Genomic DNA, 12337 nt, shown 5'->3' with positions numbered 1-12337 from the left:
ATATTGCCAGTACTTTCTGGCTGAAAGACTTTATTTAACCTCTTTTGAATGTCAGCATCCTCTTCTATAAGTTACAATCATAAATCACGCAGCATTGTTGAGAATCTGGTAGGTAGCAACTGTGCAACAAATAGAGTTAATGTTGTTGTGAAGGACTCAGGAAGTATTAGATAACACAGGTCTCACATTTAGCTCTCCAGCGGCTGAGGTCCTTTGCTCCCAGTCCCAATTTCCTCCCTTTCTTCACCCCAACACCGGTGCCCAGAGTGCCATAGCTTTCTTGCCTACTCCAAACAAAGTCCTTTAGCTCCCCTAGCAGAGGAAATTCCGAATGGTGTATCTCAAAATCAAAACCTAAAGAAGTGCAACTCTTGAAATTACATTTCAGCAGAGTGCAAACTGCCTAGAATAAAGTTTCTCAGGCACTCCTTAATAATAAGTCATTCTGTAGGGCAGAATTGCAAAAGAGGACTCCAGAAGCAGAAAATTCATACACGCCATCTTTGAAGGTGAGGAAAATAGGAAACACTCCATGACATAATGTTCTGCTGTGGCTCCTCAGAAACAACGAAGCCCAGCTACCATTATTTCACTGCAAACTTCAAATTGCTATTTAATTTTTGTCTTGTATTTCTTAATCTTAATTCCAAAGTTAACTTTAAAAAGACAATACAAATAAGATAAAATTAAATGAGAATGCAAATTTTGCTTAATTATTCTATAAAGAAATACTTTTTAAGCCACATGTTTCTTTTTGATATATTGCAGATGCTGTCTTCTACCGCAATTCTGAGTGCCGGTTCCTACTAACTTAAAAATCTATTCTGAGGAGCCTATTGTGAGCAGCTATTTTCTGCCCTGTGCAAAAAAAAATACATTTATTTTGATATATTTTTAATGAGTAATGAGGAAAATTGTGAATGAGAAAGACCACCGGCCAGCAAAGTAAACGATACATAAATTGATTTATTTGCCAAATAATAGAATTTTGTGTGTAAACAAGATACTCCCTTGGGGAGGTATAGTCTTGATATTTCATCAAATCAGACACATTTATTTTTTTTTTTACATATTGGCTATTTATCTGTAATCAAAACAGTAAAAATACACATTTTTTGCAAAGATTCTAGTAGTCGTTCAAAGTATTTCGATACAATTCTTGCTGAAGTTGAGTTATTGCTCATTAATATTGACATTTGATATCGAGAAAAACTTGCTCACTATTTTCAGCAGTGAACCTGCAAAATCAGGTGGGTTCATTTTTACAAGGAAACAGGAAGTATTACCTCTAACGCGAAACTGTACTGCTCGAGCTCTACGTAGATGAGTCCACGATTAATGAAGGTATTTAATGTCACCGTTTCTCCAGCATCAAGAAGCAGCACAATTCCATAATCCGTTAATGCCTAAAAATAAAATAATCACTGACAACCTAGATTCAACCCCTTACAGCCTTACTGTATTGGCCATAGACAAATGTGTTTACGCCCAAACTAGGACCTCATAGCTAGTTCTTTAATTTGACTTCTAACTTATGGCCAAAAATCATCATTTGTTACCTTTCAGGCATCCCCTAAACTAAACATTATGGATACTGCCGCGTTCTATGAAGTGGCGCGGACGGTGACTGCGCTTGCGCCTCACGTGTTATTTGTGACTCCTCCTAAGTATTTTCATTGTCTGTGGGTGGGAAGAGGGGACGTGACAACTTCCTCCACTCAGCGGTTTCACCAAATGACTGTCGACATTAACACAGAGCACTTGTTACATTTTGAAATTTAATTTCTTTTTAGTGTTTTACTGTTTTCCTCACTGAAACCTGAGTTCTACGGCGGCAGAGCCTGCCCGTTTTGTGCTCCACCGGAGAGCCAGTCACGAGCACCAGGCCTGCGCATAACAGGCGGTCCGTAACCTTTTGTTCAGTGAATAGATCGTGAATAGATGAAAATGAATCTTAGCAAAACTAACAAATAAGCTCTTGCTTGAAAATTACTTCAAAATATTTTGATAGGTATACTTGTTTTTTTTAAGCCATTAGTCTAAGCTGAGAATGAATCAACGAAGAGGATCTTTCTCTATTACTCTCAGCTTTTTTCTTCCTTCAGTGAATAAACAAGTTTTTACTGGTCATCTACTCTGCACCAAGTAAGAGGAGCACCCCGAATCTGAGTTGGAGCTGAATCTCTTAACTGGTTTTCCCACTGAACATTTTGTCCAAAAATGCCACATGGTTTCATCAGAAAAGGGCCAAATCTTACATGCCTATAACTCATGATAACTGAAAACGCAAATAAAGAGTATTTTACTGTACACTCATTGGTCCTGCTCTAGTGTTTCATGATTAGGCACTCAAGTGTCTAAAAGAATTGTACAATTAAAGATCCTATAACGTACACTGTGGCCTAACTATCAATAAACATTGCCAGGGCTGCGAAAATAACTCATAATACCTGTAAAAACAGAACAAAACTAGGATTTGGGTACTTTTTCTTTCACAGAATCACAGAATGTAAAACCTCTAAGATGCTTTAAAGATCCACTAAGCAGCTGAATAGTGGCACAAGAGGAAACAGAAGCTGGGAAATGAGACTCCATGAAGGTCAGCGAGCAGGATTTCTTCATGCCTCTGCTGTTATTACTAGCTTTTCAGTCTTGGGAAAGTTACTTAACACTAAGCCTCAATTTCCTCATCGGCAAAATTGGGATATTAACAACTCATCATACTGTTGTAAAGGTCCACTTAAAGATATTTAGATGGTATGTTGGTAACACATTCAGCCCCAGTGCCTATCACACAATAGCCCTAAGTAAGTGGCAATTGTTATTGTTTTTATTAATATAGGGTGGTAAGAATCAGAATTCACCTTTTCTTAATTTTTGTGAAGCCAGATCTTGGAAGAACGCCTAGGTTCCTTTTCTGCAGAAAGTTACTTGGGTTCTCAGTCTAATGATGGCAGGAATGCTGAGAAACAGGTGGAAGTAGATAAACAGGGAGGAGGCGATGCTGTTAAATGGCATCCGGTCCCCATGCTGGATGTCGGTTGGTTTTACAAAGTCACCTACAGACTGTTAACTAGAAGCAAACCAACCTGTGAACACCAATACACTCTCTACGCCCTGTGTGAAGTGGATGCGTTTCTAACCTCTCCCTACTTCCGTTTCCTCATCTGTAAAATGAGTTGTTTGGATGAAATGCGTTGAGTACGCAGCAGCTCTGAAATAGTAATACAGAATTATTCTACTCAGGTCTCTAACTAGAGAGGTAGTTGAGGTAGTTTTTCATTTTCCTTATTCATAGAGCACTGGCTCTGTTACATATCAGAGATAACAAAAATGGGAGTTCCCTGCCCCCACCAGCCCATTGTTTGCGGCCTCCAGTTACCCAGAAAAGGCAGGAGTGGGTGTGGGGAGGGAGTGGTCAAAGACACCTGCTGAGCAGGTTACTCTGATAAACGGTCCTTTAATTAGCTCCTAGAATCTTAACAACTCCTTTGTTAAAAACTAGTTATTCATTTGTCAGCATTTCTGGAGGAAACCTGATAGTCTGGTTACTAGGAATTCTACATCCTCTTAGGCAGAAACAGTGTTTCTCAACTTCTCTTCCATAGCAAATAAATGTCTAAATCTCTGAATGTCTTAAACAGACTGAACTGTGCCAGTTTCAAGGAGACCGAGGGAGTGCGTCCACACGGAAAGCGGGGACACGGTGTGCTGTTTGAAAGGAAGGCTTCATTGACTCCACGTGGACAGAAACGAGGAGGGGAGGCAAGTGGACAGCTGAGAAAGAGAGCAGGCCAGGGCACTGGGACCATGGGGCAACTGGCCAGTGAGCAGTCTTGACTGGAAAAGGACCAAACCGTCATGGGGAGGGGAGAGAGGGGCGAGATTAGCAAATAAAAAAGAGGCTTGCACAGGGAGAAGCTGGACGAGGACAAATAGAGAAAAAGGTGTGCTGCGGCCGTCCGTTAGGGCTTCGAGATGCACAGGCAATCCTGGTCCCTGTTCCTGGAGGTGGAAACCATCATTCAAACACCCTGCTGTGTCTGTGGTCTGAGCACTGTACAAAAAATACCTCAATAAACTGTTCGAGCTCACGTTGAGATTTCTCTGGGGATCACTGCTGAAAAATTCTGCAGGAGTGGGTATCAGCAGGAACGTTTACTCAAATGAGAATTATGTCATCTACTTTTATTTATATATGCCTCCAAATATTCCTATAAGCATTGCAAAATTAATTTTTCATTTGACATTGCAGGCATTGTTTAAGAAAATTTAGTGAGCACTAACAAAGAAATTAAGTATTCTTTGAAATGGTTCTTTGGTTTCTCAAGTTTTTTGTGTGTCTGTAATTCCACAGGGGTTATTTTTCAAAACTATAACAGAAATAGTAAGAAAATACTTTACACGTGCTTTACAAGTGTTTACAAACGCTTGAACGTGTTATTTACCAAAACGGTCATCTTACCATTTGAAGTTCACCTATCCTGGTGTAACATAACGCTCTGTTATAAAATGCTACATAACTGTTCTTGTCCATGTTGATGGCTGTAGTTAAATCTGTAATCGCTAGCTTGTAAGTCTACAAAGAAAAAAATAATTACGTGAGAAAGGTTAATGAGGGACTGAAATTCAAATGTAAAATAAATTCTTGATTCTCAGAGAGTTTTTGCCCACTCATTTAACCATTCTGTGTATCATCCATGAAATTAAGATAATCAAGCTAATTCTTCAGAGTTAATTAAGATCTCTTGGTAGGAATTACTATTAGAGTTTCTCTTACCTGTAAATAAAATTCAATATATAAACAGCTTTAATTTCGACGATTATATCATTGCCAATGTTGCTGTACAGCAAGGAGAAAATTATACGTGCTATTGGTAATGGAGCAGCAAGCCACATTCACCCAGCACACATTCACCAGCGCTTACTTGCTTCTGTCACTCGTCCTGTCACATCACATAATCGTCATGTTTTCTACCCACGTTCTCCTCTGCTTCCTCTCTGATGCTCCTCTGATACCCTAGATCATCCATTTCTATAGATAGTAATTTTCATGGAATTAACATGTAATGCAAGGACTTACCTTTGCTTTAAGGTATTATTTGCAAAATATTTCATATGAAATAGCTACAAAGAAAGGTCAGAAAAGAAAAGTAGAGAGAAACAAAGTATTCCAGGAAGTATCAGATATCAATGGTGCTCCTCACACCCTTGGATCCAGTCAGTTCTGTTTAGGAATCAATCATAAACTCAAGCAATGATTTTGTTCTCAGTGTGTATAACCATATTATTTAAAATAGAAAAGAATTTAAAAGAACTCAAATGTCCAACAATAAGGTAGTTAAAAATAAACTATGGTGAATATTATGCAGTCATTAAAACTGGTATCTTCAAATATTAAGTGTGAGAAGCAAGGCACGACAGAAATTATTTAAGTAGCGTAACCCCAATTTTGGAAAATACGTATCATATATTCTTAGAAGGAAAAAAAAAGACTGAATGCAAATGCACCAAAATGCTCTCAGGAATTGTCATTTGAGGGTGGCATGTGATTTTAATCTTCTTCTTTATTCCCCTCTGTATTTTCCAGATTCCCTACAATGAATATATACTACTTTCTTAATACAAATAAATTGTGTTATTTAAAATGTACATGTCAAAAATAAATATCACTATGTTGTGAGAAACTATGCGCTGAAATCCCTTGCAATGCGACAGTGTCAAGCAGCGTCTGTAGCTCAGCCATTCACACCCTGGTGATTCCCCTCAGAGAGAAGAAAAGGAAGGGAGTCCCCACTTGGCATCTGAGCACCTGCCCACTCACAGACTTCAGGAAACAGGCAGGACGTCGCCCCACCTTGTTGTAGTATTTCAGAACTCCTCGGGAGATATAGGCACGCACGCTCTGGGGATAAATCCTGATGGCTTCGTTACAGTTCAAGATTGCTTTGGAGTATCTGCCTTTCAAACCATAGAAGGCTACTCGGCTTAAATATGCCTTTTCAGAGAGAGAGAGGAGGGAAGCAGGAAAGGATGTTTTAGTAAAAGCATCAATTCTACCAAAATACATGGTAGTCTGAACAGATCTATGCCACCCAAAGACGGTTTAAAATACAGTCTTTTTTTCCACTCTCTTTTATTAGAAAAAATTTCAAACATACAGAATAATTGAAAGAATAGTCCAGTGAAGGTCCATATGCCTACCACCTGGATCTAGTCATTATTAACATTTGGTAATATTTGCTGTATCTATTTTTTTCTGAACTATTTGAAAATAAGTTGTAGACATCACTATACCTCACACCAGGTTTTCCAGTATGCATCCCCTGTGAATAAGACATTCTCCTACACAACCACACTACCACTACATAGCTAAGAGAATTAACTGTATTTCCCTAAAATCATCTAATATTTAGTCCATGTTCAACTTTCATAGACTTTTAAAATTGGGATCCAATCAAGCTTCACCCATTGAATTCTGTGTTGTCTCCACAGTCTCTTATAAGGCAGGAATAAACGTGTTAGCAAAACAAGAAATAAATAAATCAATAACGGTATATAAAATTATAATTACTAATAGGTTCATTAAAATATTAACAATATTTTAGATATATCACAATTCATAAAGCACTTTTACATATGTTAATATCCCTGCTGGAAATAATATTTTTAGTTCAAGGGGAAATACAGATATATGGATTACCAAAATGGATTATCATAGTTAGCTGAAAAGTAGGTATAAGTAATCAATTATCTCTAACTAATAACAGTGACATATAAAGGATGTAATAGCTGTAGCAAATTGAACTCACTCTCCAAATCACTGCAATTGTTCATTTAGATACCTGGTAATGTTTGGGATCGAGGGTAATTGCACGATTAAAATCCAGAATCGAGTTATCCTTGTGGAGTTTTACCTTACAAAGCCCACGTTGATAAAAGCATTCTGCAAAATCAGGATTTGCTTTCACAGCTTTAGTAAACGAATCTAAAGCCTAGAAGAGTATATTGTTAAAAAGTAAATCATTTAGTGAGTAGGGCATATTCATTTAAAATGTTAATAAATTACCGTATATAACTATTGTTGCAAAGTTTCACTCATTTTTGGTCATTTTAAATACATTTCTCCCAGTGACACTTGTAGAGCAAAGAAAAGTTATATTTATGCACAAATCAGGGTTATTATTAAAAATTTACAAGTCCTCTTACTCCCAGACTAATGTCTACATAATCCATGTTGTTAGATTACAATACTTTTGGAGGTGTAATTTTAATTGTTATTCTTCATATTGTATTTCTTCAAAGAAATCGCAACCAGCATATTTATTTTCCATGAGAGTCTAAGCACCATAGCAGGTACCATGAAATTTCAGAACAACAGAACTCCAGAATTTTTCCCAACATTGTAAAGCAAAACTGGGTTTGCTCTGTTCATCTAAAAGGGCTAAAAACTTGAAAAGATTTGTAATTAATCTTACATTTATTGGAATTTCTTAATGGAACAACTAATCAAATGTAACTCTTTTTTTTCCTCTGATGAGGAAGATTGGCCCTTAGTTAACATCTTTTGCCAATCTTCTTCTTTTTGCTTGAGGAAAATTGGCCCTCAGCTAACATTTGTGCCAACCTTCCTCTAATTTGTATGTGGGACGCTGCCACAGCATGGCTTGATGAGCAATATGTGGGTCTGCAGGCAGGATCCAAACCCATGAACCCTGGGCCACTGAAGTGGAGCATGAGAACCCAACCACTCCACCACCAGACCAGCCCCTCTTTTTTCAAGGCTATGGAGATGCAAGTGTTGGAACCTTTCCACCTCTAGACTCTAGGACTATAAGGACTGGAATGGTGTGTGTGTGTGTGTGTGTGCGTGCGTGTGTGTGTAGAGATGGCACTGTGGAATACTCCACGTGAGCCATTGGAAAATATCAGTTATTTTACATATTTATCATATCATCCACAATTTTGAAGTGGAGAATTGTGTAAGATAGCCTAATATTGGATAAATACATGACAATTGAATCAAGCGGTTTTCAATGGATCTGGCCATCTTAATAATTAATTTCAATCTGATTTGAATTGTTCAGTTGTCAATAGGAGAACTCAGTGTCCTAATCATTTTCCGTTTATTCTACGTTACATTGAAGCACTCAGTTTAAAGTACTTACAATTTAATAAGTAAATTCATATTAATGTGATGGAATTATTTTGCTATAATAATTTCCTACAGTTAGATTTATTGTTTCGGTAGGAAATACGTATTAGTGTTTAGAATGTTGTTAACAAACAAGCATCGAATAAAATGTGTTGAATAAATAAAACAACGTAGTAGATATTGCAGTGTGCAGATTGACTGTAATAAGCCAAGCTTTGCAAGAAGCTTGGGTCTAGTCATTCACTGTATAGAAAAAGACCTGAATACAAGCAATTTCTAAAATCACAAATAACCTATGTTCTTAAATAGAAAAAATACCATTTGTAAGTTGCCTTCGTCCATGTAACAAAGACCCAAGTTATACAGACAGTCTGCTGAAGCCGCTACGGCATTTGGTCCTTTATCTGAATGAGAAAAAACTTCCAACGCCTTTTTAAGCATTCTCATGGCTTCCTATAATGGTTAAAAAAAAAAAGGGGGGGGAAGAGAATGTTTCTTTTTCATATTTATTTAACACGGCAGCCTTAAATGTTGAAAGGAATCCTGAGCACGCTGCCCGACTCTCATTTCTCATGAGGGCACAGGCACAGATCTTGTTAGCGCACCGGGAGACGGGGACCCGGATGTGGAGTCTGACCGCAGCGAGTCGCACAGCGGGGCCCACCCTACAAGATAGTACCTAAGCAGGCTTACACAGGTGGACCTCTGGAACTGTAATTTCTAAATTCTAAAGGCTATTTTCTTATAGTCTTAAATCAGACAAATTTATAGACTCGTTTATGACCAATTTCCTAGTAATTTCCTGAAGGGAACACTGGGCAGCTATTAGTAAAAGATCTCCAATGACAACTTCTGATGGGGTTTTAATCAACCTTTATTTTGTCCTGCTGTGCTCCTAATGGGATTCCACTGACACTAGAAGATAAACTAACATCAAAAGTCACCCATTTAGGGGCCGCCCGGTGGCCGAGTGGTTAAGTTCGAGTACTCCACTTTGGCGGCCCAGGGTTTTACCAGTTCGGATGCCGGGCGCGGACAGGGCACCGCTGGTCAGGCCACGTTGAGGCAGCGTCCCACATGCCACAACTAGAAGGACCTGCAACTAAGATACACAACTATGGGGGCGGGGGGGGGGGGGCGTTGAGGAGATAAAGCGGGGGGGGGGGGGGGAGATGTCTCTTCATAAAAAAAAAAAAGTCACCCATTTAGACTACTTAGTCAAAACAGTTGAAACTCATTAATAAAAAAAAATTCAATTTTCCAGATAGAAATGTCTTTTCATAATTAATCAATGTATATATCTATATGGAAATACAAATACTTGTGACTCTTTAGCCCATTTTCTTGATCATATCAAATTGCTAGAGAAAGAATGCGATTTAGCCTGGATATGTTGTGTCCTCTGTGCATTTACTCCACATGTTTACAGCCCACCTCAGCACCCATCCTTCCATCCTCACTCTCAGCACATGACCTTGCCATAGAAAAAACCATCACCTTCTCACTTCTCCTTTTTACCTTTCAATGGGTCTCTATCTTCCTCCATTTCCATCTTTTTCTCTCCTGTCTTTAAATGGTCCCCTTTCTTCTCCTGTTCAGAGCTAACTCCTCAAGCTCTGTCCTTCACCCCAGCTCCTTCTGCCTCCCTGAGCACAACCTGTTACTTCCTTCCTTTTTTGGCTCTCTGTCCCTGTGCTGAAGTCCATAAAGTCTTCTGTCTCATTCAAAGTAAAATGAACACATCTTCACTTCCTCCTCTAGGGGATCTCCCACCTCCCTCTCAGGAGGGTCTGGAGGGTCTTCAGGTAAGGCAGGTATACATTCTGAAAACAGTACTGTGGCTGCTGTGTAGATAAAAGCTTGGAAGAGTGCAACATTGTTCTGGACTAGGATAACGACCACAGCAACAGAGAAAGGAAGTGGATTTGAGAGACATTTAGAAAGTAGAACCAAGAGAACATCACTACTGATTGGGTGGAAGGGGACAATCAAAGGAGACCCCAAGTTTCTAGCAGAGCAACGGGGGCGCGGGGGAAGATTAAGGTAAATATAAGAGTATTCTTAGAAGGAATGCACTATCAGAAAGGTGTCAGTTCTCCCTAAAATAATCTAGGGATTCAATACAATTCAATCACAATTCCAATAGGGTTTTTAATGGATCCTGACAAGCTGAATTTAAAATGTATATGGAAGAGTAAAGGCCCAAGACGAATCAGGAATTTCCTGGAGAAGAATATGGTGCAGGGACTTGCTCTACAAGATACCAAGAACCACGATAAAGCCAGAGTAATTCAGACATGGTACCACTGGGCCATGGATAGAAAAATTGACCAAAAGAACAGGATAGAGTGCCTACAATCAGATCCACACATACATGAAAACTTATGGTATGATAGATGTGACACTTCAAATCTTTGGGTTAAGGAGAACATTTCAATAAATGATGCTGGAACATCTGAATATCCATATGGGGAGAATTGAAATTTTATTGTCACACTCCAAAAAAACCAATTTAAAATAGAGCAAGTTCTTAAATGGAAAAAGTAAAACTTTAAAACCTTTAGAAAAAAATATGGGAGAATATCTTTATGACCTTGGCTAGGGTCGGGCTTCTTAAACAAGAATTTTTTTTTTAATTTTATGACAATAAAACAAAATGAGATATATTTGACTACATTAAAATTAAGAACCTCTGTTCATCAAAAGACACCATAAAGAAAATTAAAAGACCAGCCACAAATTGCAAGAAGACACATGGCACACACATAACCCACCAAGGATTAATGTACAGAATTTATTTTTTTAATGCCTAAAATTGATAAGAACAAAACAAATAAAAATGTGTATGGGAAATTTATAGAACAGGAAATATGAGTGGCTAACAAACATATAAAAATATGTACTCAAACTGAGAAATGTGAATTAAGACCATGATGAGACATCAGTTTTTACCCACCAAATTGACAAAAATAAAGTCTGACAACACCAATTATTGTAGAGGATCCAGATCAATAGGAACACTCACACACTGCAAGTGGGAGAATAAATTGGTGCAACCCAATGGAACAATGTGTCATTTTGTTGAAAATTCAACATTCACATTCTCTACATACCAGCAATTCTACTCCTAGGAATCTATCCTGGAAAACTACTCTCCCTATAAACAAAAGACATGAAAAAGAATATTTATAGCAGCCCTACTCTTAAGAAGAAAAAATAAATAAAAGGAAACAACTCAAATGTTAATTAACAGAAAAATCAATCAATAAATGCTATAATTTAGTTTTGTAAAAAAAAATGTAAGCAGTGATTCTAACACAAAATAAAATTTCCATTAAGTGGCTTAGTAAATGTTACTCAAGACTTCTCACCTTTCTTCTCTTGGCCTTCATTTGGGTTTTTGCTAAGAGAGTGTACGTGGTGATATCCGGCCTGTTCAAAATGAGCCCATCCAAGACCTGGATGGCCTTGTCGTGGTTCTCACAAAACGAATAAACGAGCGCTTGCTGTATAGGGCTCAACTTAATGAGACCTAGAAGGAAAGGAAACTCTATCAATACCTTTGCCAAGGATCTAGGATTTAGAATAGAATTATTTTAAGGAATTCCTTGATTCAATAGGAATTCAATAATCTATATTTATAGTATGAATTAACAAAGCAATATGACACTAAAATCTATTTGCTATCAACAGATAATAAGACTTCCCAATGACAAACAAAAAAAGTCAAAATGTAAACCTGGTGTTTCTGATAATAATCCCCCTCACAAAATTCACTGTGTTATGGAGCATTTTACTAACTGATTATGTACATGTGAAACTGAAATTTTACAGTTTCAGAATCTAACTTTGAATTTCAAGTGACCCCTTCACCTCATCTGTACACAGCTATCACAACAAGTATCAAAGTTTTAAAGAGGTATTACTTTTTAAACTAAGACAATTATAATTTTGCATTAATTATATTTACCTTTGTTCATTTCTGCTACTTGATAAATAGTGAACTTGGCAAGATCATAGCATTTCATCATAAGGAGATATTGTCCTCTGGAAGAAATAATACTTTTTAATTCTAAGTAGTTAAAAGTAATTTTTCTAAAACAAAGTTTCCTATAACCAGTTACTTAAAATTTTACAATTATAGTACATTCATTCATACTTACGTATGTATGATATAAACAA

General features: G+C 37.6%; 1 protein-coding gene across 1 annotated transcript in view; it reads right to left on the bottom strand.

Annotated features, from left to right (window-relative positions):
• Positions 1-12337, bottom strand: part of TTC6 (tetratricopeptide repeat domain 6) — a 188494-nt gene that overhangs the window by 25876 nt on the left and 150281 nt on the right. The window contains exons 20-26 of the mRNA XM_023622813.2: positions 12126-12202; positions 11527-11687; positions 8474-8608; positions 6846-6995; positions 5858-5998; positions 4466-4579; positions 1287-1406 (exon numbers count right to left, since the gene is read on the bottom strand). Coding sequence (XP_023478581.2) covers positions 1287-1406; positions 4466-4579; positions 5858-5998; positions 6846-6995; positions 8474-8608; positions 11527-11687; positions 12126-12202 — 898 coding nt within the window. The remainder of the gene's footprint in view (positions 1-1286; positions 1407-4465; positions 4580-5857; positions 5999-6845; positions 6996-8473; positions 8609-11526; positions 11688-12125; positions 12203-12337) is intronic.

The sequence above is a fragment of the Equus caballus genome, chromosome 1, assembly GCF_041296265.1.
Source record: "Equus caballus isolate H_3958 breed thoroughbred chromosome 1, TB-T2T, whole genome shotgun sequence".
NCBI lineage: Eukaryota > Metazoa > Chordata > Mammalia > Perissodactyla > Equidae > Equus > Equus caballus.
The sequence above is the reverse complement of the archived record's forward strand: the minus strand, read 5'-3'. Positions and strand labels throughout refer to the sequence as shown.